At 31.9% G+C, this 27,978-nt stretch overlaps 1 protein-coding gene and 1 pseudogene across 2 annotated transcripts in view; both read right to left on the bottom strand.

The window, feature by feature from the left end:
* Positions 1–1,540: 1,540 nt before the first annotated feature.
* On the bottom strand, positions 1,541–1,677 carry LOC145259332 (U2 spliceosomal RNA; annotated as a pseudogene).
* A 540-nt stretch (positions 1,678–2,217) lies between these two features.
* LOC145259273 (ribonucleoside-diphosphate reductase large subunit-like) overlaps positions 2,218–27,978 on the bottom strand; it is a 92,811-nt gene continuing 67,050 nt past the window's right edge. For both annotated transcript variants that reach the window (XM_080117111.1, XM_080117112.1), the window contains 13 exons: positions 27,251–27,327; positions 24,437–24,522; positions 21,506–21,647; positions 19,657–19,740; positions 17,792–18,033; positions 16,888–17,089; positions 12,949–13,098; positions 10,800–11,021; positions 9,538–9,614; positions 8,298–8,433; positions 7,008–7,103; positions 4,870–5,055; positions 2,218–3,023 (listed from right to left, as the gene is read on the bottom strand). In XM_080117111.1, the coding sequence (XP_079973237.1) occupies positions 2,835–3,023; positions 4,870–5,055; positions 7,008–7,103; positions 8,298–8,433; positions 9,538–9,614; positions 10,800–11,021; positions 12,949–13,098; positions 16,888–17,089; positions 17,792–18,033; positions 19,657–19,740; positions 21,506–21,647; positions 24,437–24,522; positions 27,251–27,327 (1,889 nt within the window). In that variant the 3' untranslated portion in view covers positions 2,218–2,834. The remainder of the gene's footprint in view (positions 3,024–4,869; positions 5,056–7,007; positions 7,104–8,297; positions 8,434–9,537; positions 9,615–10,799; positions 11,022–12,948; positions 13,099–16,887; positions 17,090–17,791; positions 18,034–19,656; positions 19,741–21,505; positions 21,648–24,436; positions 24,523–27,250; positions 27,328–27,978) is intronic.

Here is a 27,978-nt window from a genome sequence, read left to right as displayed (position 1 = left end):
TACATTCACTGTGAGCAATATGAATGTACCCGCGAGTGATGCCAGCGAATTTGGACGTTTAGAGTTCCAGTTGGTCTCTTGGTGCTAGAAGGCCCTGGATGTTGAAAAGTCTTGTGGCAAATTACCAATTTCCTCCAGACAGTGAAAAGATCAAAAGAGTAAATAGTCCGTCACTGGGGCGCAAAGGTCATTTAAGCCAAAAGAAAAAAAATATAACACTTCAATGACTGGTCTTTTTGAATCAAGTAAATTGTTACTTTATCCAAAAAGATAAGTTTTCTTTCTGAAGAACAAAAATCATACACCGTTTCGTCACATGCCTCAAATTTGTCCCTTGACATTTGTGTGTGGACAGCACCCCTTGGTTAATCTGGGCGATTTTCAAGTTTAATCATTAAGTATGCAGGTCAGATTTTCAACACCATCCATTGGGGTCTTTTATTTCTGACCCAGAAAGTCTTCACTTTTTGCTTGTGCAATTGTTATACTGAGAGGGCGAGGAGAAAACTCCGCCTCTCTAAATAAAAATTAACTCCCATCTATCAATAATTAGTTTTTCAAAGGAATTACATTTTCACCGAAACAAGGCATATTGCCACTTTGTTGTAGGGAGCTACTATCAGGGACATAAGCAGCAGGGGTACTGTGTAGGGAGTTGGGCAGCAAGATGTTGGTTCACGTTGCACTTGAACTTCTCCATGTCAGTACAGTTGAGGAAGCAGGGACTCGGAAGGGAATTCCAAAATCTAGCTGTTCTGGGGAAGAAACTACTGGAATAGAAGGTTCTCTTACATCTAGGGATCTCTACTGTGAAGGGGTGGGATTGTACTGCTTGTTGGGGGTATTTACGTCGAGGGGGTACAAGTGCTTGCAGTTCGTCAGAGCATTCACCATTAAAGTACTTGTAAAAAAGGCAGAGGGATGCAAGATTTCATTGATGGGACAGGGGCTGAAGTTTAGATGACAGTTCAGGACCTATCAGATTGGCGACTCTTTTGAACCTTGTCTAGGAGCGAGAGACTAGTGGTAGATGCACCAGCCCAAATATGACAACAATACTCCATACATGGGTGAATGGTGGCCTTATAGAGGTACAGGATACTTTTTGGCATTTCTTTGCAGTGGTCCTGGTGATAATCTCGATGTAATTGTTCTAACTCATGTTTCCTGAGAGCGTTAGAGGCTGAAGAGTTTAAAGGATGTACTTTCAGATAAATATGCAAATATTGTGAAATTTTTATCTAGTTGAACAAGTATATTAAAAAGTGTTTTAATAATTTTTAAATAAACAAGGCCGATAGTCATTAGTCTCGTGCAATGCATGAATGTAGGATTGACATGAAATAAACTAAAATGATCGAAAAATGGGCGGAAATGACTTAAATAAAAAGTAAATGACTTAGAATGACTAATGAACTTAAGGATGAATTGAATGACCTTAAGAATGACTTGAATGCTTAAAAAATAACTGGACTCCTTCAAAAACAACTTGAATGATCTGGAGAATGACTTGAATGGCTTTGAGACCGACTGGTTGTAAAGTGGGTGATCATTTTACATTAAATTAATACAGAAAAGTGATCTCCCACTTTATATTACAAAGTTACAAACATAAGTACAGCATGTAGTAAGAACAGATACTACACTTTGATCTTGGCCAAAAGGCCAAGAAAAGCTGGTATAACTTGTATAAATGAAATAAGAGAAAAGTTTTGTCTTGTTTTCTTTTTTTTAAATTTTATTTTGTTAAAATCCAGTTTTATTTTTTAACATTAAAAAAAATTTTTTTTTTAAATCAACATATGTACAATTTAATAATAGAATTTTTTATTTATTTATTTTTTTTTTATAAGTAATGCATATCAACATAAAACATCTATCTTTGAAAGAGATAAACATACGAACAAAAGACATGCATTTACCATAAGATATTACGGATGATTTAAAGAGGGACAGGAGTGTGAGAGAGCAAAGAATTTTATTTTATAATCATCTATATAGAATAAAATATAAAGTGTTATTCTAGCTTTTTTTTTTTCCCAATTTTTTTTAAAAGTAATTATGTGTAAACAACCTGGAAAAACATGTGCAAAATAATTTAACGTTTAAACAATTGGCGGTGGCGGGGGGAAAAAGAGAAAGAAAAGAGAAACTAGAGAGGAACCAATTTTATAATTTTTCTTCTAGATTAACTCAAAGTAACATTTTGAAGAAAGAAAAATTATAGAAAAAAAAAAAAAAATTCTCATTTATTCAAATTGGTAACATTTTACATGTGTATGTATGTATATATATTTCCCACGACTGAGATTTGACAAATCAGGTTTAAATATTCGAACCAGTGAACATTTTAAATGCGTTATTGTTATTTCTTTCTAAACCATTAATTCTGCACACTAAACATTTTCTTTTTAGAAATTGTTTCCATTAACAAACTTATTTATATTTTGCAATGCAAAGACACTTAACAGCCTTTTCAATTTTATTAACCATATTCATAAAAAGTAAATCAAAAGGGCCTCACTTTTGGTTTCACCTAAACGAAGGGCATTATCTATGCTCCCCTTGTATGCGGGTGTGTCCACATATACACACATAAGTGAAACAAGTAATTCTCTTTGTTGAAGTGGATTCAAAATTAAGGCTCTTTTGGTTTACTTTTTTACAAATACACTTGTATTTTATGAATGAAAGGCACTTTTATTTAAAAAATCTTTTTTTTTTCATTTTTATAAATTTATATCTATAGCAATTTAAATGCTACCTCGTAAATTATGGAATTTATCGAAGAGAGAGAGAGAGAGAGAGAGAGAAAGATCTTTTTTAAATTTGCGTTAACCACTGCACATCATACATTCTTCTCTGTTGTTGATCGAACATGCCATGGCAGCCATGTTCAACTCCTTGACGGAATCAGCTGGTTCGCTTGTAACAGGAGTGACAAGTTTTGTCTTGTCTACTGTGAATTGGATGGCAGATGCAGCTGGTTTTGTACGGAGGTAATACATACCAGTTTTTAGACCCTGGAAAATAAATAGAAATTAAATTTTTTCTTTTTTTTTTTTTTTTTTTTTAAATACAGTAGAACCCTGGGATATAACATTTATCTATTCCGGGGTTGAGATTGTAAGGTATATAATTTTATATAGTACATGTTAAAAATTAATAAAATTCAGTACAGTATGTAATAAACATGTATATCCTCAAACATTATGAAGAACACCATAAGGCGGGGCAAACACTGTAAGAAAGGGCCTGAAAAACATTGTATTCCACATCGTAACTTGGGAGAAAAAAAAAAAGTTCTAATTGACAATTGGAACCCTGGGATACAGTGGCTCTAGGATACTTTTTTTTTTTTTTTATTAAGTTACGATGTGGAATACAATGTTTTTCAGGCCCTCTATTATGCATGTGCACACGTGCGATTATAACATTATGTGTCAAAACTAGATTACAAATTTTTAAATCTGAGAGGAGAGGGGGGGGGGATTTTCACAACAAAATTTTTTTTTTAGATTTTCTATTATTTTTCACCTCAAACAGTAAAAAAAGAAAAAGGGGAAAAAAAAAAAAAAAAAAAAAAAGACTAGGTAATAATTTGTTTTCTGGGATATTTTTTTTTTTTTTTTTGTTTTAACACCACCAGCAAATTGCCAATGACTTATCACCATCTTCGGGTAGAAAATTCAAATTATATTTAGCACTTATAGTCGAGTTTACAAGGTTACATGACAATGACTTCAGCTCCAACTAACAAAAGTGAGACTATTACAGAAAAATGTGAGTGATGCAGACCAGAGGATTAGTAGGCCAAAATGTGGTGAGACAACAACAACAACAAGGGAAGATGGTAATTACTGGGGATGCAGTTACAATTCATCATTCCTGTCTTGTTACAGTTAATTACCTGACAAAGGCCAGAGGACAAGTTAGCCAAAACATGGTAAAACGACTAAGACGAGGATAACAGTCCACAAAAGAACGAATACACTAGCATGCAGTATTAGGTTATTAGATGTGGTTGGCTTGCAACAATTTTGAAACACGATTGCTGCACTATGAGGGTTGTCTGTAATCGATAAATTCTATTTAATCCATAGTTTGGTTTATTGATATGTTTCTTTAGTGTATGCTTACATTCTGGATACAGAATAATCACTTACAACAATCCTTGTCATATCACAGTAGTTAACATTGACTTGTACTAAACATCATTTCCAGTTCATTTGAGAGTCAAGCAGTGCAGATTCAGAAGTGGTTGGAGATTGTGTAACACTTGCAGCTAACCTTACAGGGGGTATCCATTGTCTCTCCAACTTAATGGAGGCCAGAAAGGATGGCATCAAAATTATTTCAAAAGAGCAAGATCTTTCTGTTTGGGATTTTGTCAGGACAACATATGAGGATACTTTCCTCTACAAGTAAACCCCGATTAAATATTCAAAATAATTCACGGCACAAATAAGATCTCTTCTGTATGGCTAACCCATACTGGTTTTTATGAGGAATTGTGCACTTTCTAAAAGTTTTGTTAGCTACTCCAGACTAAACAAATTCTTGTCTTGGTATCCAGTAAGACCACAAGAAAAATAATACAAGAGATATAACATTTAAATGGTCAGTTGAGGAGAGGGAATTTGAATGGAATATTGAATATCTATGTATCTCATATATAGATCAAGTGTTAGCCCCCAGGAAGGGATCCCTTGATTTCTGAGAACTTTGACTAAGTGAAACAATGAAATGCAAGTTATTTATGAGATACACATGATTGATATTGATTTCCATAAGATATTTATGCAATTTAAACCACTCCACCATTAATCTGCTCTTCTGGCAGCTTAAACCCTAAAAACTAAAACTTACCAATTTCCAGCCGTAGAAGTGCATGCTGGTCAATTTGCCATAATTGGGCTCTGCAATGTGAAGATTCAGAGATTGGCTCTGATCAATGTAGATGCCTCGGTCAGCGGCCATCTGGATAACCACCTTCTGGGAGATTTCCCAAACCGTCTTGTACAAGTTCTTCAGTTCTTTTGGAACATCCAAATTCTACAAAAAAGAGAGGAAAGAATGGAAATCATAAAACATACTTGTTTGGAAGAAATTTTACTTTTGTTGGTATCAACTAATATACACGTAACAATTGCATTTTTTTTTTTTCACAAAAAGAATATCCCTCCTAACAAGATAATACAAATATTTGTTAAAACATGAAAGCCTAAAGATATTAAAAAAACACTTTAATTAATGGAGTAGGTTTGTTTTCATAAACAAAGTTAACAGAAATTTGTAAATATTACAAAAATCTTGCAAGCTTGAATTATCGAGTTATCTTCCTCTGCTTTTTTTTTTTTTAAATAGTGGACAAGACAGCTGCTCTTCTTTTACTCATAAAATTTGATTTTCTTATTTTCAAATACAACTACTTAATCAGTTTACATGATTTTTTTGGAATATATTTTCATTTCTTTTTGTTGATATCGGGGGGAATTTTGGATATGGACTGTAAAATATGTTTCAAAAAAATTTGAAACTACCTTGCTGACGAATTTTCCGTTAACATAACCATAGTTTATATTATTTAATTGGAATTCATTATTGAGATGAGTATTATTTATTAATTTATTTATTGTGGACTATTATGCTCATCTAAGACAACCTAGAAAGACGAAGATAATAGTCCGCAATAAATAAATAATACTCATCTCAATAATTAATTCCAATTAAATAATATAAACTACGGTTATCTTAACGGGAAATTTGTCAGCAAGGCAGTTTCAAATTTTTTTTAAATGTTTTATGGTCCATGTCCAAAATTCTAGTATTTTAGGCACGTGGTCCACTACCAGTTAGATTCTTAAGAAAAAGTGAGTTTTTTTTTTTTTTTTTTTTTTTGTTATTTAAGTGTCATTTTTATTTTGTTAGACATTTTAACTTATTCAGTCAGCCATTTTGGGTCATTAGGTTTTTTTGATGGGGGTGAAGTTGGATCGGGTAAAATATTCTTTTGTATAAAGGGGCTTTTTTTTTTTTTTTTTTTTTTAAAGGAATGTTAGTATTTTGTTAAGATTGACTTTTTTAAAATTCAAATTGTTAACATTGTAATAGTTCTGCCGGATATTCTCGAGGTCGCCACAATTCAAAAGAAAGTGTTTTACAGTAAAGGGTTCTTGGCATGCCACACCTTCTGGAGGGTCTTTTTTTAGCAGAAAGGAGTGGGTTATATGTAAAAAGAAAAGTAAATAAATAAAAAACAGTAAATAAATAAAAAATAACCTTTAAATATTTACTATTAGACTAGTTTCTTGTTTTATTTTCTGATAGCCGTATAAAAAAAAGTAATATTTGCATGTATTTTCACAAACATAAATGCACGTGTGGAGAATCTATAGATTTTAGTTTCATTAATATTAATGTATTGGGCTAAGAATATCAATATTTATCATTTTATTAGTACCAGCAACATATCAATATTTATCATTTTATTAGTACCAGCAACAGGAAATGGAAAAGTTTTAAGCAAGAGAAAATGAAGGCAGGGAGAAAGAAAAATTATTTTGGGCATTGGGGAAATAGCACAATATTTCCTTATATGCGAATACCCCCCCCCCCCAATTTCAATTCGTTATTCCAATTATTTGTCAGCACCAGCAATTATCCTTAGTTTTCTTTGTTTGATGGTTACATTTTTGCATTTTCTTTTTTTTTTTCAAGGGCAGAGGTTCATTCCTGAAACTATGAAAAATGTTATATAACTCCATATTTTTTTTTTTTTTTTTTTTTAAACTATTTTGCAGTAAATCTTGGTAGAATACATCTTATATTTACATTTGTGAAAGATCATTTGAAAATGAAAGATTTTGTAACCCAAATAACGTCTCAGATTGCTTTTATTCATGCTTTCACCATTTCATTTTTTTCTGCATGGCTATCAAAATACCTCCACAGACAATAGTCATGGCGATATTGATTCAGAGTACTTAAACACATAACACGCTCACCTGTATTGATCCATTGCCGGCAATCAATTTATTTTTCATATCATCGTCCCAAAGTCCTCGTTCAGTCAAATCTTTTAGTAAATGTTGGTTTACAACCTGAAAAGAAACGTTGAATATATAAGATATACAATATACTTAGAAACTTCAAAACTAATTCTCAGTGCTAACCACTGACTAACACAATTTTTTTCCAAAAACACAAATTTCATACTAGCACAGACAACTTTATTTTATATAAGATTCCCTGAGGAACAAAACAAAATTTTTTTGCCGAACACCGGAAATAGCTGCTACCCCCTCCCCATAAAACCTGGCAGAGTTGACCAAAAAATAATTTTTTTTTAATCTGAAATATTCATCAAGAGCAATGTCGATCAAGAATATACCAACTTTGGGTGTTGGTTTGGTAGTTGTTTACTTTTAACTAAACACACATGCACAGACAATTGTTCCTTTATATAATAGATTAGATGGCCTCACACTTTACAATTCTTTAATTATTAGGTTGGTGCAAAAATAATTTTTTTTTTACTATATATAAATCTGATAAAAAAAAAAAAAACATTTTTGCACCAACCTAATAAAATCATAAGACAAAACTAATTGGATATATAATTAAATGAATAAACAAAATACAAGTAGACAAAATATAATTATGAAAATATAATTAAATAAAATATTTAATAAAACTAATTAAATGAATAAATAAAATTAAATAAATAAATCAAATGTTTATCTATTTAATTTATTGCATTCTTTTTTCCTTTCAATTTAGGAGCACGTTTTCACACAGACACAACGGTTGAACTTTAAATTTGACATGCGAAACTGAAATAGAAACCACTACGTTTCTTAACGTCTTTTTTTTTTTAACAATTCATTTACTTGCAGTTCGGATATTAGCTTCACACTAGCGAGTGGGGTTGGTATGCATAAAAAAAAAAAAAAAAAAAAAAAAAAAAAAACTGTTGAGAAGTTGGCTCAGAACCAGTGCATATTCTCTGATGAACTAACATTATCTGCAAACCGAACTATAATATCCCACAATTAAAAACAACCAGCAACTAATTTATGTATGAAATAACTACAATAAGGTGAGAAAATGATCCATATTTATATCTTGAATATCCGACAATACCTGGAAACTGAATATACTTCACATTTGAAAATAGTCGGTGTATTATTGTGCATTTTGTTTCTTCCTTTACAATTTAATTTCAGCTTGTTGGATTTTTTTATCCTTTTATTATCATCATTATATAATTAAAAGGGAAACACAGTAACACTTACCATAAATTCTCCAGAAAGAACTCGCCGAGTGTAGATGTTGCTGGTGTAAGCTTCAATGGCTTCATTATTACCCAAAATCTGAGCTGTGGACGCCGTTGGCATAGGAGCAAGCAACAGGCTATTTCGGACACCATGTCTAAAAGTAAAAGTTATGTGTTTTCATTCAAGTCATATTTTCCACACTGCATTTATAAAGAGAAATTATGCTTCGATCAATCCAACTATGTAGACGTGCGGAAGGCTGCATGTTTGGTAGGGCTTCATGGATATATAGACTAGAAGCAGTAAGTCAGCAACTGGGGGGAAAAGTTTAACTTAGAAAGGAGACAAACCAAGAAAATGATCAGCCTTATATATATATATATTATATACACACAATATTAAGTAAAGTGATTTTCAATTTAAAAATTTTTTTTTAAATTTAAAAATCAAATTTTAATTAAATTAAAAATCAGTTTCATTAAGAAACTGATTTTTAATTTAATTAAAATTTGATTTTTAAATTAAAATTTTTTTTTTTAATTTTTAAATTGAAAATCACTTTACTTAATATTGAATTAGCTCTAGGACATTTAACTATCGAGCTTATTATATATCTAAATTACAACGAGCATTTCCTGTATTTTAATTAAACTAGTAATTTCACTGTTACATTAAAATACACTTAGCTCTTTAGACTATTATTCTAATCTCCTTTAAATTATATATATATATATATATATATATATATATATATATATAAAAAAATGCCGAGATGAGTTACGTTAGTTTACTTGATTTCTTTTACAGAATATCAAATATTTTCATTTAGAGTCCAGTAATTTTAGAAAAAGATTTCATGCTTTAAGTTCTTTACATCTTCCAATATTTTATTCAGTGTGTTTGGTTTGGGTGTTTTGTAGAGAAAAACTGTTTTTTTTTTTGTTTTTTTTTTTACTTTGCATAACAAGTTTGAAGATGCAACAATATCAATGTTTGGTGCATTTTAGTTTAGTAAATCCGTATCTTTAAACATCCTGATCTGGCAATACTAGATGAGCAACTGAAGATTCTATCAAAATTAAGTCAACTCAAGTATCCAAGTTGCCATTCTTGAGAGAGAGAGAGAGAGAGAGAGGTAGTGTAATTTGTTATTAGGGTGGTTCTATGCTTGCTGTCATTTAGTGGAAATCTGTGTATGGAAATTGTCATTAAAACAAAAGCATATCCCCACGATTGGATATGAAATACAAATACTTACTTAGCAATTTTCTCTTTTAATGCTGCCCAATCGTGCATGGGATGTGGGGCTGCATTCCACATGTCATATTGGAGAATCTGTACATATAAAAAAATAAATTCAACATTAACGCCTTAAGATGATTTACCATTTAAGATTGAATTCAAAGTTTTTTTCCATACAGATGCCTGGTGTCAGGTTTATAATTTTTTTTTTCTTAGGTACATTTGATAATTGTTTCTTGCATTTGTCGCCAGGTACACGCACTTGTCAAGACGATTTCTCTCCGCAAATATAGTCTCGATGATATCTAACAAATTTTCTTAAGCCTGATTTTGGGATCCTGTTTAGAGGGGGGGGGGGATATTGTAATAGTTTCACTTCCACTGAGAAAAGAATTTTGAAGATAGCTATCAGCTTTATCAAAGAATTTTCATGGAAAATGTGAGTTATTTAGAAATGTGTACAAAAACTAAATTGGCTGGTTTGTTTAACCAGCATATCAACCTATGACATTTTGAGTCATTTAATGCCATGTGTAAGTTTTCTTTTTTTTGTTTTTTTTTAAAAGTTTGTTTTCTATACTTGTTGTCTTCGGATGTTTGGTCTTCCTTTTTAGTTATTTATCACAAATAATTATTTAAGCAATGTTTCGATGTTATTGGTTGTTGTAGAGGGATATTTGTGGAGATACGCTCTTGAAGTTTAGGATATTATCAGTGTTTTCTTTTTTAAAGAGGTCTTTTAGATTTTTGGCCTTGTAAATGTGTTTACGAATGTATGTGAGGTAATGACAGCCCAGCAAGAAATGCTTCATCATATGAATCCAAAGGATTATATTACAAACCATTTCTGTGCAAGTTTGAAGTAGCATTTTGTGTGGTTTTACTAAAAATGTAAAACTAAAAATTAAGCACAATCAATGTACGATTAATTGACGCTGATTAAAAAAAAAAAAAAAAAAAAAAGACATAGGCGATCTACTAGGTCCATCAGCACAAAATAATTTGTAAATAAAACGAATTTACTCAGAAGTTTCAGGCTATTTTGGGAAATATTTTTTAGCCTATATCTAAAGATATTTACTCAAGAAATCTCCCGATTTTTTATAATCTTTTACTACAAAACAACTTTACTCAGTCGTGATCATTTTTGGAAAATATTTAAAAGGCAGGCTTTTCAATTCAATGTGCCACTTTTCTTTATTTTTTTAATCTTAGCAAAAAATAAATAAATAAATAAATTTAGTTTTAGAAAAAAATTATTATAAAAAAGATTCTTACCCCTTTGCTAACAGGAGATCCAGAATACGTCTCATAAGGTCCATATTTTTCTGCCAATTCGCAACTGGCCTCTAATGCAGCATAATAAATAGTGGCAAATATCTGTTTATTCAATTCCTGTGCATCTGCACTATCAAATGGATAACGCATCAAAATAAATGCATCTGCTAATCCTTGCACTCCAATACCAATAGGCCGGTGTCGCTTATTCGAAACTTCAGCCTGGAGAAGAAAGATTGAAAAACAAAAAAATAATAAGTTGCATGCAGATGGAGTTATCTACCCTTTTTCTATATCAAGATTTTTTTGTTGACGCAAAATATTATACATTTTCATTTCAAAAACATCTACGACAATATAATCATATTTGATCTATTATTTACCATTTTATGCGGACATGTATTGGATGATTTTTAGAAACTGATTTCCTAACTTATCTCTGGTTAGATTCCTTTGAAAGTCATTTTTATTAACCGAAGCAACTTTTGCATAGGCTAGACATTCTTCCTCAACTAACCCAGCGGGGGTGATGGAGAACAGTGATCTTATCTCTAGATGACTAAAGTTAAAGAGTGTTTCATATAGGTTACTCACAAAATACATACCATAATTCTGGTATGGTGTTGAGAAATATAAATACACACACACACACACACACACACTGGCCTGGGAAAGCCATATGGGAGACAACAGAAGCAGCAAAACTGAAACTGGTTTGCAGGACTATATATACAAATGTACGCAACTTTGAGTATATTTTATTAGTTTGTAAATATAGGTTCATCTTTACCAATTGTCATAAAATTTTAATAGAATAGTATCTTCAAAAAGCCTGCAAATTTTCATCTCATAGAACCAAAGAACGGCGACTATTGATCAGAATTAAACAAATGAAGGCTCGTTGGAAAGGTAATGACCTGAATTCTGTAATGGACTATGCGATATTTGCCCTTAAGGCTGCACATTAAAGGGATAATCCAGAGTTTTTTTGTTTTTTTTTTTTACACAGCTATAAAATGTTTCAATTACATTATTTGTTTTCCTAGTTTTGCATATGAATTACGAAACATTTGCCCAAAACCTCTGGCCTTGATGGAGGAGAGACTAAAATTTGCTATGGTTTCAAATGATCTGTAATAACAGCAAGGGGAGACTTGATTCCAAATATTTCTCATGTTATATATCTCCCCACTTTGGTTTTTATACATTAAGTAAATTTCAGTGTGCATAAGGATTATTTGATACTGGAGATATTCATAATCATACACTATTTCCAAAAGAGAGAAGATATATTTGGAATCATGTCTCTTACTATTATTTCAGATCATTTGAAACCATAGCAACAAGTTTAAGTCTCCCCTCCGTCAAAGCCAAATATAAAATATCCTTAAATATGTTAATCTATATTATTATAGCACCAATTCTCTAATGATTGTACTTAATTGAATAGGGATTTCAAAAGTAATAAAACAACTGGGCACTATAAGCTAAAACCAAAACCATAAGTGCTCCAGTTTTATTCATCACCCTCCAAATCATGTCCATATGCATAACAATTTTCTTTAGCTTATAGATGTATACTTGCACATGTGTAGAACAGCATTTAAAGTTGACTTACTCTGATGATCCAATTAAATTTTTTTTAATCCCTTAGCAGCTATTTTTATCAGCTAAAGACCAAATCAAATTTGACCTACAGGTCCAAATCCTCCATATATCAAATTTTAATTATGTAGACCTAAAAATTGAGAAGAGTTTGCTAGAAACTGTTCCTCAGGCACATAAACTATGATTTACAATTAATTAGTAAATTAGTACACCAAATATTACACATCTTCCTTTTATGTGTCTAAAAAAAAAAAAAAAAAAAAAAAAACTGACACTCCACTCATCCATTTCACATGCTGTTTAACAATAGCTCCTAGCCATTTATTATTCTTAAGTTAAAGAATCTAACTTTGTTCCAATGCTCGCATCTCAGAAACTGAAAGTATGCATGAATATAAATCTGATTATAGACAGAAAAAAAAAAAAAAAAAAAGGCTAATGCAAGAAATTGAGATATGATAGTGGAATACAAGTTGGAGAACTTATCACTCGGGTTCCAGAATAATGTAATAACGTGAAAATAAAGTTAAACATAACTCACCTCTGGAACTGGGTAATGGTTTACTTCGATAATTCTGTTCAGATTTTTTACAATCACTTTTGTCACTTCCTTCAATTTCTTGAAGTCAAACGTCCGATCAGGTTTAACATACATATTTAATGCAATGGAGGCCAAATTGCAGACAGCCACCTACAAAAAAGCAAATTTCATTTTACTCATTAAAGGAGAAAAAAATTTTTTTTAAATGGTCGTCCGTTCCAATTATGTATTTTCAAACAAAGGCATTTCAGGAAAAAACATTACGTACTGAAATGTCATGTAAAAATTAGTTTAAATTCCAAAAAATGGTCCAGTAGATGTGCTAGAGCTGATTTTTAAAACAAAGCGTGTAGCAGATCAAAAGTAAGATGGCCGACCTGAAAGGTAACGTCATTGGATTCTGCACAAAGCAACTTAAATAATAGAATGCAGTTATCTCCGCCTAATTTCAAGCATGTAAAGAGTTAATTTACAATGAAATCACAACTTCAAAAAATTATGTTTTTACTTATTTTTTAATGGACCATTTTTCATAATTTATACCAATTTCAGTATGACACGTAATTACTTTTTCTCTGAAGTCCTTTTTTTTTCGAAGACACACTACAGTATTAAAAAAAAAAAGAAAAAAAGATTAGAACGTATTATGAACAGAACTAAATTATAACAGTTGCCATAAATCCGTCGCTAAAACTAGGCACTAATAATTTAGTATATTCTTAAAAATCCAACATGTTCTCGCATGTACATAAAAAAAGAAAAAAAAAAAAAGAAAAAAGGTACTTGTACAGTTTAATCAAGACATTAAAAAATGTAAATATTGAAAAAAAGATTATATTGTGCATATCCGTTTTGGACTGAAGATCTCAAAAAAATCATTTAATTTGATCAAGTAGTGTTAATTTTTTTATTTTGGACTATTAGTCTCATCTTTTATTAGTTGTTTTTTTGTTTTTTTTTTTAAATCTTTTTATTGGTTCACAACGTTTCGGCCAACTTCCTCTGGCCTTCGTCAGGTGGTAACAAATATGAGACTAATAGTCCGAAATAAAAATAAAAAAATTAACATAAAAATGCTCATCTCAAAATAAAAATTCCAATTAAGGAATAATATATATATATATATATTGATCAAGTAGTGTTTCTTTTTTTTTTTTTAACAGCGGAAAAAACGTTCTTATGAGAGCGCATTAAAGTCAGCCATTATTAGCTTGATTAGCTTCACCCAATAAAAAAAAAAAAACCTTAAAAATCACATAATCATAAAAAAAAGAACTTCCTCCTCCCTCAAAGCAAAACACATGATCTTTCATAAGAAAAAACAAATAAGTTAACTGCTCTAAAATGCTAGAATAGCCCTGAAATGGCAGATTATTTTGCATGTGTGAAATTAATCCCCCACTCTAAATTGGAAAAACAATTGTTTTTTTGTTAAGTTTTAAGGTTGTCACACATAATCGCACTTAACCTTATCACTATAACCAAAAGCCCAACTGCCCTAAAATAGCCCCGAAATCAGATTATTTTACATTAAATTCTAAAATAATTGTTTTGGATAATTTCTCAGTGTATTCACATGTAATTGCCTAAAAAGGTAGAATCTCATTTTAGGGAGACAGGTGTCAATCTACAATCATAATACCAAAAAAAAAAAAAAAAAAAAAAAAAAAAAAAAAAAAAAAAAAAAAAAAAAAAGAAAAGATATATATTTTTAAAACAGCCCTAGTATTAGAATTTAGTTTCTTGTACATAAAATGCATTACAATTCTATTTTGAATTCTCTTAATGGATAAAGGCATTTCATAACATTTATTGCAGATTACTTTCTAGAAATTTTCAGTGTAGTATTACAATTCTTTGCACACAATTATATCTATATGGCAAATTTCATTGCTGAAGCTTGTTTTAGCAAAAACATTACATTTTTATTGAAGAAGAAAACAAAAAAAGTGACAAAACTAATACGATCATAAAGAGGGGAAAAATATCAAAACGTGCAAGGCACAAAAAGTCATAACTTCATTTTTTTTTTTTTTTAAATGAAGACTTAAAAAATTAAAAAAGATTCTTAGATCATCAAGCTCTTTCTATATAGGCCATAGAGATATTTCAAGCATTTTTTTAATTTGTTCTATGCATCTTGCTATTTTAAATATATAGCACTTAAATGAATATTCCTTCAGACCAGATGAATTCTTGCCGCCGAATCCGGTTAAGACCAATAGAAAAATATACTATATTTAACATAGTCCTGGATATAACTTCAAAAGACATCCAGTGGTGAGGCCCCATTTTGGAACTGTGGAGTTCCCCCATGATTAAAATTACTCCCAGGTCCACTTTGACCCTGAGTGGTAATACTTGTTAGGACATCTGGTGTTAACAGATCAGGCTGTCTAATACTGGTTTCCTGACGAATAAATGCATCTAACATTGATATTCTTTTATTCTTTCTATTTGCAAAACTCAATCATGCTCTGCAAATAATAAAAAATTTCAATGCTTGTGCACTTAATTGATCCATACTATTTTTTTTTACAGAGTATTTTTAAGTTTAATTAAAGTGTTATGTTTTTATTAAATTGTATGGTTAAAGTACAAAACCGGTACAAAACACCCTCCCATGTTAAGAATGGCTTTCTAAATAAGATTTCAGCATGGAGGAATAAGTGCACTAGTACCCAATTTTCTTATATGCAGGTTTACCCCTTAGTTAACTTTTCTCCCAGGTTCACTTCGTTTCAGGGCATCTCATGCTAACAGATCAGGCCATCTAAAGATACTGGCTTCCTGACCAAAAAGGCAGCAAACATTACAGATGGCTGAAGACCGTCTGTGAACTTAATATTCCCTTAACACTTCTTCCTTTGGAGAAAGCTGGTTCAACCACAGACCTTTTGATCTGGGCAATTGAAGAGGAAAAATGGGTTCTTTGTTATTGTAGTGAAATTTGAAAATTGAAATACTGAATTTCAATTGAAACGAATAGTATCTACTTAATTGTCATGTGACAGTAATGAAAATATCCAAAAATTAAGAAAAACGATAGGGTAGAAAATTTATTAATGTAAACGGTTCTCAAAGACAATTAGCGAAAATTTTGCTAAATTTAGCGAAAGATTTTCAGAAAATATTTACCCCCCCCCCTCCATTCACAACTAGAACTATGGGTTTTTTTTTCTGTTTCTTTCTTTGTTAGGAAAGATACAAAAGTATAATGCAAGGGGAGTAATTCTTTACTTCTTTGGGTGCAAGATCAACGACCAGAAAGGTAACTTTCAAAATGGAAAATGAGCATCATTCCCGTTTGTTCCTGTTATCATACTTTGACTTCTAACCTTTCATGTGCTTTGTTTAAATTGTCGTTACATGTGTGTCTTCATAATAAACGTATACCGCCATGTAACAGTGAGTGATTTTCTTTTATTTGTTCATAATTGTCCCCTTCTTTCATCATGTGCTGCAAAAATACCCACATGAAAGCTGGACACCCTGCAGTAAGATTTTATGTCATGTTGATCCTAACGCATTCCACGATTAAACACTTTCGCAAAACTTAATTTTCGCTAATTGTCTTCCAAAACTATTTCCATTAATAATAAATTTCTACCTTATTGTTGTTTCATAATTTTTGGATATGTTACTACTTGAGACCTAACAATTCAGTAGATAGCATTTGATTTTATTCAAAATTCAATATTTCAATTTTAGTAAAGACATGTTTATTTAGTACTGTATATATACAGATACCCCCCACTACACAACATTAATTTTCCAGTTCTTTATAATGTTCTTCATTTTTTTTTTTTTTTACTAACTGAACGTTTTAGAGCTAGCGAAGAATCTTGTAGATTGATATATAGAAATCAAGTTTTAACCGCAGAAAGAAGTCCCTTGATTTATGAGAATTACCGAAGCAAAAAAAAGGGAATAACTTACTTCATCAGGGGCTGTATATTCAACAATTTCCGTACAAAGATTGCTACATTTGATGGTTCCCAAGTTTTGCTGATTGCTCTTTCGGTTACAGGAATCTTTATATAGCATATATGGAGTTCCAGTTTCCGTTTGGGATTCAATAATCGCATACCATACTTGCTGGGCTTTCAGAGTCCGTTTGCCTTTACCAGCCTTCTCATAACTAAAAAAAAAAAAAAAAAAAAAAAAAAAAAAAGTTAGAAAACTATTAAAAAATATATATATAATATGGAATATAAAAGGTTGTAATTAGTTCAAAATTAATAGTTTCATTAGCTGTATAATTTCTGATTTTGATCAGTTGTAGCCATGTACCATTTTTTACTGAGAATTATCTCTCCTGGCATGTTACAAATTAAAAAGGTAATTATACTGAAAAAGAGTTAGTTCCCACCCCTACCCTCTTCAGAAGATGGCATTAATATGAAGATTCCAATTTTTTTTAAAAGGAATTGGATCTAATTACATTTAATTCAATCAGAATTAAATATTAATTAAACTTAGAAAATTTAAAATAATAAAATGAAAACGAAATAAAAAAACAAAAATGAAACTAAAATAAAAAAATTATATACCCATCATTAAAAATTACATATCCTATTTAATGAACTTTTTTTTTTAGAGACAAACCTGTTTTGGAAATACAAGTAAAATATTTGAATGAAGGACAATTCATTAACGGAATAAAATTATCTTGTAGACAATAGGTTGATAAAACTATTACAATGCTGACAGTTGGAAAAAAAAAATAAAAATAAAAAATAAAAAAGGGGGGGGGGGGCAAAGGACAAAAAAAAAATAAAATAAAAATAAATGAATAAATAAATAAAAATTAGAGAAAGACATTCGGCCCACTCCAACTTACCTTGTATACAATTCCTCGAATTCATCACCCCAGACATCAGAGAGTCCAGGACATTCATCTGGGCACATCAACGTCCATTCAGCATCTTCCTCCACACGCTTCATAAATAAATCCGGGATCCACAAGGCATAGAAAAGATCCCTAGCGCGTTGTTCATCTTTGCCGGTGTTCTTTTTACAGTCCAAGAAAGCAAAGATGTCTGCATGCCATGGTTCCAAATAAATGGCAAAAGCGCCAGGACGCTACAAGGAAAGAGAAAAAGAAACGGGTACATTGAGATTTTAAGGGTGGTACTCATGAACACAATCCATTCTGCAATGCAACATATTTGGTACAAACAAACTGCAGCTAATGCACATCTTGTCTGCTAGTCCAACAGTTTTTGTTTTATTATAATTCTATTTTTATTATAATTCTATAAGCACACCACAACACAAAACTCAATAAATCTTAACGCTGCCCAAATTTTGTTGGAGATGGCACCTTTTCAGTTCAGGGAGAATCTAGAGATTGTTTTGATAGGTATCATCTTTGCTATAAAACCACAACTAAATGGAAGGAGTGGATAGGTATTCAGGATCACACCTACTGATGAGATGATCATCAAAGTGTCCCCCAATCATTGAGGGTGACAATTTTGGAAGGAGGTGCTTCAAGTAAACAGTTAAAGTCTATAAATAGGTTTGGCAAGAGTATATATAATTGGTGACAGACTAGTGTCCTGTCAAGCTAGCCATTCAGGCTAAAGCAGCAGCAATTCTGTCAACATAATAGATTTACTTTCTGTCCTGGGGTTTAAAGCAGAATCACCTATGCACAAGGACAAAAAAAGACATTCCCGGTGGAAAATTCAAACAGCCACAATATTGCTAACAGTGAAATAAAATTCTTACGATAAGGCAAACCTGTTGACTACCAATCATCACAATTAACATTTTTGGTTATAGTCTAGATTGGATGGTCATGTTTGACTTTCTGTTTCCGCTGTCCATTTGGCTGGATGCTTAAACATGGTCAAGCAGATACGAAAATCATTCTTAATATGGGGAAGGGAAGAGGTGGGCACTTTCACATTATCTGAGAGGAAGATAATTAATCAGAAGGGACCATATCTTGCTTATCATTGTTGTCTCGTTTTTGGATAAAAAACCAGAAAAAAAAAAAAACAAAAAAAAAAAAAAAACAAATCTATAATATAAATCTCACCTGTTTGTTTAAATGTATGTATGTATGTATGTTTACCTAAAACTTTGGAGCGAGATTGGACAGATTTTCACAAGATCAGTATTATTGTGAAGCTAGATCTTTCGGACAACAAATATCGAAAAATTAGCTAAAAACATTAATTCCTTCACCCTTAAATGTGCACATTTCTACAAAGAGGAGTAACTTTTTTTAAACCAATATTTTTGAAAGTCATACCCTCTTTTGGATTGTCTTGGGACAAGATCAAAGTGTAGTATCTGTTCTCCAGATGCTCCACTTCTATTTCTTGTTCTCTTTTGGTGGAGGAGAAATCCTTCACGACTGAGACAATTTTTTATTTTTGTACTTTTTCTCCACGTTAAAAAACGACCCTGGTGTCTAACTCTGTCCCGTGGGGAGGCATAGTAAATAGGTACATCACTTCCAGTTTGGTGATGGGTGCAACAGCAAAGACATCAGGTTTTTTTTCCACGTTCAAGCTTCCCTGCCTACTTACTACCACTCTCAGATTTCTTAAAGACTGATAATCATAGATGCAAATTTGCAACAATCCTAAATATTTAATATAAGTTTTAAATGCATTGGCCCATCCCTGCTACCATAGGCATATCAATTAAAAATAGAAACCAGTAAAACTAAAATAATAAAAAAACATTTACCTTATTTCCACCTTGATCAACATAACGTGCAGTATTGTTAAACACCCTGAGCATAGGAAGCAAACCATTTGAGGTTCCATTGGTCTGTTTAGAAAAAGAAACAAAAACTTTATATTTACAATAATTTGCAAAAACGATAATTAATCTGCCGCATGGAGAGTAAGTTATTTACAGTATGCAATATTGTCAGATAATGAAAGAATTGGTAGTGGGAACCATATAAAAAAGGTGACAGCCTAAAAGATGAAGTCAAGAAATTATGTCACTTGCATCAGAAACAAAGTTCTATGCCTCTAAGTCTGCTGAAACCAACAAGAACACAGGAAGTGGTGGTCCTAGCAATCGAACGATGAGCACAGGTGGCCAAAAGTTGGCCTTTCAGTATATGTACCGTTCTCAATTAATTACTTCTAAATTTCTGTCATACACATGCATTTGATTTGTTCTGTCCAATAAACTTTTTAAAACCAAATCGTCCATGTTCGCATTTAATGAAGATGTATGGGTGTATAATGTTATACACTTGCAATATCAAAAATATACACAAGAGAAGTCATGAAGACCGACTTAAATCTTATTATCTTAAAGGAAAATTAAATCTGAACAGCATAGGGAGATGTGTGTAGAACTTTGGTTAGGTCACATTTAAAAACTGGATAACAATGCTAGGGTTTGTTTTACTATACACAAATTCGAAAAAGTAATAAAAAAAAAAAATAAAAAATAAAATAAAAAAAATGTTATCAAAGTTTTTTGTTTTTCCCCCACAGGCATCACTTATCAAGACCAAGAGGCCACTCAAGGATAAGGGTTAAAGAGTGTACAGTAGAGATTGGACAATATAGTAATCGTTAGTAATGGAAATTCGGTAAATTTATTACCAAGTGGGACGGCTCATCAAGAACTTGTTTACATTAGACTTGAAGACAACCATATTGTAGTCAGTTGGAAAGCAGGAAAACAGAAGACAATTCCACAGGTGTGCAGTTCTAAGAAAGAAGCTTTGTTCATGGAATGTATGTTTAGGTTTAGGCACAGATAACGAGTGAGGAGGGGGAGGAGGAATTATTGATAGTGCTTTCTATAGTGATAGTGTTTACTTTCCTATCTAATTGGATAAGTTTTTAGAGCTTTTATTTGATGTTTATTCAGTTGAAGACTGCCAGCGAACAAGAAAAGATGGCTCCGATGTCTTTGAAGACTCAATACCCACTTCAAAATAAGAAATAAATGTCACTAACATTTACTGGGTGGGTTTCTAACATTTTGTTTTACTTCTTATTTTGAAGTGATTATCAACTCTTTAAAGAAATTGCGACCATCTTTTCTTGTTCGCCGGCAGCCTTCAATATTACTTGTTTTTCAAATTGATGAAACATTTTACATTAAATAAAAACACTAAAAACTTATCCTGTTAGGTAGGAAAGTAACTTATCTTGCCTTTGATAATATTTGTTGTTTTCTTTTGACAAAGTTTTTGAATTTATGTGTATAGTAAAACAAACCCTAATACTGGCATTAGTAAATGTAGACCAGTTGAAGTAGCAAGGTCAAATTAGCAGAGTAAGTTCAAGGAAACCATGGAAAGTAATAAATGATATATTTGAGAGAAAGTCGAATAAATACAAACTTGCTGGATAGATTAGTTTGGAAGTCAATTCCTAAAAAACATCAACCATATGCTAGAATTTTCTAACTGAAAGAAAATTTTTTTTTTTTTTTTTTTTTTTAAATGGGAATGTCGAAAGATTTGAGGAAAAAAAGGGGATAAATAGATTCCTAAAAAACAGACGCTAGAATCGTCAAACAATTCTAGAAAAAAAATAAAATAAAAATCAGAATGTCTCACCCCAGCAATGTAACTACCAAAGCTCCTGATATTGTGAACATGAATCCCGATGCCACCTGCACTTTTGGAGATCAGAGCACACTGCTTCAAAGTATTGTAAATACCTTCGATGCTGTCCGATTCCATCGCCAAAAGAAAGCAACTGAAAAAAAATATATCAAAGAACCACACATTAAATGAAAGTTTGGTTTGCGGCATATCAAAATCATTTGGTTTATTTAACACCAAAACATTAGGTGTAGTATGCTAGACAGAAGTTGAATAATATTTCAATGAAACTTTTTGACTATATTTTGTTATAGCTTTGTTACTTTTATAAATTAAAAAAAATTCTTTCTGGGTTAACCGCGCGGAAGATTTTTCTGGTAGTATCTTGTAATTTTAAAGGATTCTTGACAGTGTTCATACGACATTCTAAATTCTGATCTTTTAAATTAGAGTTGAAGGTATTGGTTATTTCGCATAGCTCACAAGTCAACTCTAGATCCTCACCTATTCCATTATCGGAGTGTCGGTCGCCAATCCACTGAATTCAGGGATTAGCCAAATATCGAATTGTTTCAACACCATAATAGCTTTGATATATATATACACACACACTCGCCAAAGTACCCGTCGTTGACTAGGTTCAAAAACAGTCAACAGAAAATGGACTGATTTAAGAAAGTATGATAGGTTATGAAAAGGAAGGGTTGTAAAGAGATAGATTCGAATTTGGGGGGTATCAAAACAAAAGCAAAATATGATGAAAGTAAAAATAAAATAGATAAACACCATAATTTATTATACCATACCTGTTCACACTGAAACACTTATCACAGTATTCTGTGGATATATATTAAAAAACCTTGTTAAACTTTGTGACATATTTTCATTCTATGGAGGTCAGGTGCGAACAAACACCTCATAATTTTATTATACCATATTTCTTCAAACTGAAACATAATTATCAAAGTATACTTACGCAGATAGATATGAAAAGTCTTTAAAGTGTATGCCTATTTCCATTCTATGGAGGCCAGGCGTGAACGCAGACCCCACAATTTTATTATACAATCCCCTATTTAAGTTAAAGCATACTTATCAAAGTATTATTATTATGTACATCTATATCAAAAACACTTGTAAACATTTTTTTTCTTCAATTTTTTAATTCCATACTTTGTGAATCATCATTATACCAGATCAAACAAACATATCCATTCCTTTGTCTCGATACATCTCCTATCATTATGTGATCAGTTTTATACAATAGTCAACAATATAGGAGCCTATTCGTGACCAGAGACACAGACATTCAGCTTTAAGGATATTAAATCAAGAAAAATATTTGTTTGAACTCCTGCCTTCCCTCAACTAAATTGAATTGTAATTTCCATTTCAGTTCTGTCGAAAAACTAATTATGTATCATGCTTTCAACTCGTTCTTTACATTAGTTTGTAATCTTATGCAAATTAATGCCATATGTATATTACCGAGCCTTCTACAAACAAAAATCTTTCTTTCCTCCCATCCTTCCGTCACTAACAGAAAAGAGAGGCGCACCCGTTTGTGCAAGTCACTTTTTTCATTACTTTCACCATGTAAACAATTTCCCTAATGTTCTTGCTCAATTTCGCTACAATATCTCCGTTGGATCCGCTTTATGTCCTCACAGCCTGTCAGTGTATAATGCACCGTGTAGGGTTCTTGGCATGGTTTACAATTTGGTGATTCTTCCCATTTCAGAAATCACATGTGGATAGTATTTAACGTTTTTTTTGGTCTCCTGTTGTCACTTTGCATGATTTATTTTCTATACACAAGTTCCGACGCCAACGGAGTCTGGGTCATTTTTCAAATGACCAGTAATGAAGTTATATACAGTTCTAGGCTAACTATTACAAGCTTTATAGTCTCTCTTTAAGGATTTAGTTTATTGCTAATTGCCTGAGGCACCTCTACTAGGGAAATGCCGACAAAGCTGCCCAAGGACTTTTTGCAGATCAAAGTGCAGTGGCACAGGCTTTTCAATCTCGCTGTGGGATAAAAAATAAATACCAAGGCATTTCACGATTTCAGCCACCTAATTATATATTTGTTTTGGTTTGAATCTATTTTTTTTAAGAATGGAAATCAATTTGATTTCTAGATCAACCTTGCTGAAGGATTGCCCATAAGTTATTTTCCTGGTAGCTAGTGACTGTTGAATTGGTTTAAAATCCAAACAGCCTGCCAGTATTTGATGCACTATGTAGGGTTCTTAGCAGGTTATGCAAATTATGGTACATCTTCCCTTTCATTACCGACCATTATTATTGTTAGTGTAATCAACATCTCAGAATTTGATCAACAGGAAAAAAAAAAAGTCTATAAAAATAGCTAAAACTGAATAATTTAATTCTTTTAAAAACTCACTTTCATGAGATCTATATATTTGGTCAACATTAGAACATGCTATGCCAATCATATTTGTTTAATAATTAAACATATTTTTGTAACTATGAGAAATATGCAGTTAAGCCCCCAGCTACTAAGGGAAAAAATAAAATACAATAAATGAATATCAGATTACTTATCTACTTGGCTAATTTTTCTGTTTTTAAGTAGTTTTAAACCCCCACCCCTCGCAAACAGTCCCTTTTTACAAGTTGTTAGCCAACAAGATGGTCGGCAACATAAACTTAAAAGGAACGTAAAAACCGCAAATGCCAAAACAAGGCTGATTTCCCATGAACAGAATGTTGGCAGAATTTTTGTTAACTTAGACAGAGAATCTAAGACTATTATAAATAATAAAAAAAAAAAAAGGGGGGGGGGGGTCAGACAATTTCTTTTGACCCAGATTTGATGTGTGTTCTTATTTCTACTAGCTCATCCACTTTCCATATGATGTAGCTTTAAATTTACAACAAAAACAGGAGTAGGTGAAATGGGAGGCATGTTCCTACCTGGACAACTGCGGTCTCATGGTACCAGAATTAAAGAGAGTTGGAGAAGCATGAGTAAACCATTTCTCAGACATCAAGTTGTAAGTCTAGAAAAAGAAAAAAAAATTTTATTAAAGGAAACTCAAATCATAAGTTATGAAACTTTAACAATTTTCAGCATTTCCTGTTCAAGTTATATACAAATTAAAAAAAAAAAAAAAAAATAAAAAAAATTAAAAACCCACACGCGTGACGAGTCCTGATAGGGATGAAATTTAGAAAATTCTATGTCGCTTAATTGCCATATATCTTTTCATAACTTACTACCCAGCTCTACTCACGGTGAGCACTGTTGAAGTAAGTACTGAAAATCAATATATAAAATATATTTCCTTATAAAATTTTGTGGATTAAGTGATCTTGTCTGTGTGTGCCGAACAGTTTCTGTAAAAACTACTTTGTCAATTTTTAGTCTACAGACTTGAACCTTGATATATAGGGGATTTAGGCCTACCTGCTAAATTCTATTTGGTTTTTAACCAGTAAAAATTGAATAATTAGAATTGGAAGGTCTGAGCCAACTTAAAATGCTGATCTATGCATGCACAAATATACATTTATATGTTTCAGATAAGACTGGAGTGATAAATGTTTTGGTTTCAATTCTGATAACTAAGGCTATGACAACAGAATATCCTCAGCTTTGACTCTTGAGTATATATCCGACAGTTAATCAACTGAGAACCACATCACTATATAAAAGCATATAAGATATCAACGGATACACACTTGAGAGTCCAAACAATGGAAATAATATGCTGTTTGTTGTCCTAGCCCTACTGATAACACCAATTTTTTTTTTTTTTTTTTTTTTTTTTTTTTTTCAATTTTTGTAATTACTATATTTTGGGTCATATCAGGCAATTGCTTTTCATTTTATGGGGAGCTGGTTTTCCCCAACATCTTGTAAGGGAAACAAACAAATACGCAGAAACTGGCTTGCAGCCAAAGTTAAGTGCAGGATTTCATTCCCCTATGGCACGATGTTTGACCGCATTAAATTTACGCACGTCACGTAACTTTTAATCATTTGTGGGGGACCCAGTGTGCAGTTTGTATACCGGTTGCATAGCTGGATCCCCTCTTGTAGAAACCGGTTACAGGAAATAGGCTGAGTGTTTGATAAGCTGGATAGTTGGAGGTTGTCATTACTAGGACAGCATAATAAAGAAAACAATCAACAATGTTATGAGTAAATTTAAGACATTGAAATGAAGCACGCCGAAACAGGATCATATATTTACATATGTACAAGGAAAATTTATTTACACAGAAAGGTTACGAACGTTAGAGCGTTTGTGTTTATAACCTAGCATACATGTAGATAAACGATCGTTGCGTGTATGCATGCATCAATGTATAAGAGTTTGTCGAAACTTACGTTGGAAATTCATTGTTTATAGGAATTTCATACCTATCTTGAGAAAAGATAAACGCCTGGTCGAGGCACGGACGCAATTTGCGTGCCACTCACATTTGAGGTTTGAATTGAAGGCAAACACATGTCAGTTTCATGTCTCGAGTGTGAAGAGAAAGAACTGAAGAGGAAATGGAGCGCGCCACCTGTTGGGCAAAGCAGAGGTTACCACAGGGGCGATAACTGATGCATTGGTTAAAAGGTGTATGCATGGATGTGTGTGGTTTGCTTAAATACATGTTACATTAAAAAGGCATGTTCCTATACATTTAATTTCAAACATTCTCGATTCCACTGCCCTCGTAGTGTTGCGGTAAGTTATCAGGCTATTTGCCTCAAGGCTTCAGGTTTGAGCCTACCTACCAAAACTTTTTTCTTTTACACCGACAAACACCCGGCCAAGGCTGGGCACCCCTGCTAGTTCACAAATAAAATATTAAAACAAAGTGATTTGGGGGAAACATGATGAAAACAAGCGTGCTGAGTGAGAAGATGGAGTGTTCATTAATTAGTATTAAATAACGATAATACAAGTTCCATGCTAATTAGACGGTTCACCATTTCTTACCACCATATTTGATATTATGATAAGAGAATTCTTTCAATTTAACTTATACAATTTAAGAACTAAGAAAGTATTTCTGGACTAGTCCAACATATATACGTAAATTGAATAACATCACAACCTACATGAATAGAAATTCACTTTTTTTGGCGTTAAGCTCTTACAGCTGTTTCGTGAAATGATGGACAATTACCTCTCGTCCATAGAACTGTAAATCTTCCATCCAGTCACTCCTCAGAGACGCTTACAACTATTCCCAACAAGTTCTTCAATCCGTTGTGAACACGTTTATTTTTATATATATATATATATATATATATATATATATATATATATATATATATAAACCTGCATACTATTGAAATTTTTTTAAATAACTATGCCTAACTTTCTTAAATCCAGACATCAATGTAAATAAACTTAAGTTAGATAACTTAAAATTGTTTTTTTTTCCTTTTTTTTTTTGTGCCCGTGTAGGCATTAATAAATTTTTTTAAAAAATCTATGATGTATGTGCTTATTATGGAATGAAGTAAAAAAAAAAACAAACCCTGCTATAAATTTTTTTTTTTTTTTTTTTTTAAATGAGATCATTCCCTAACAGGCACATACAGAGATTTTTCTTTATCTCAATGTCTTTGACAAAGTGCACAAGCACCTTAAAAATAAATAAATAAAAAGTGAAAAAAAGAGCAGGTAACTAAGAAATATGTTCATTACAGATTGAAAAAAAAAAAATCAACTCACAAACAATAAAAATAAAATGGATATAAAAAAAATTATAAATACAAACCTCAATTGCACTGTCGATATCATCATGGTGAATGCCAACAGATACTCTCATTAACATATGTTGAGGACGTTCAGCAACTAGAAAGATTAGATAAAAACATTAGCCAAGTTAAATAATATGAATCATTCCTAAAGTAATATCTCATTTTATTTTTATTCTACATAAATGGATCAAAATGGATTGCAAATTACATTGTTATAAAGACTGAACTTATTCATATCCTTAGATTTCAGATATTGATGGTGTGAGACCAAGAAAGCAGCCCGTCATGGACGTGTATCAAAAGAGATGTGCTATTGAATTCCTCCACGCAGAAAAAATTGAACCGATCAACATTCACTCGTGCCTACTAAACATATACAAAGTCGATGCAGTTGACGACAGCAGAATTAGAAGATGAGTTTCTGGATTTCAGAGTGACTACAGATGTAACGAAACATGCTCCAGACTTATAACAGACATCAAAAGTGCATCGAGAATGATGGTGACTATGTAGAAAAATAAATTCTGGAGGAAAAAACATTACATTTTAATGGTGCCACTCTGCTTCATAGTTCTTTGAGATTTTAGTTTTGGAGTTTGAAAAAAAAAAAAAAAAAAAAAATAGATGGCTTACTTTTAGAAAAACTCATTATGGATGTTTAAAGACAATTTGGATTATTCAGTCTATGATTTGGATCTTTAAACAACTGTTTCACATTTCAGTCAATATAACTTTCTTGTAAATA

This window comes from Euprymna scolopes, chromosome 34, assembly GCF_053919585.1.
Source record: "Euprymna scolopes isolate OS-2025 chromosome 34, ASM5391958v1, whole genome shotgun sequence".
In the NCBI taxonomy this organism is placed as follows: Eukaryota; Metazoa; Mollusca; class Cephalopoda; order Sepiida; family Sepiolidae; genus Euprymna; species Euprymna scolopes.
This window is presented reverse-complemented; position numbering and strand designations above follow the sequence as displayed.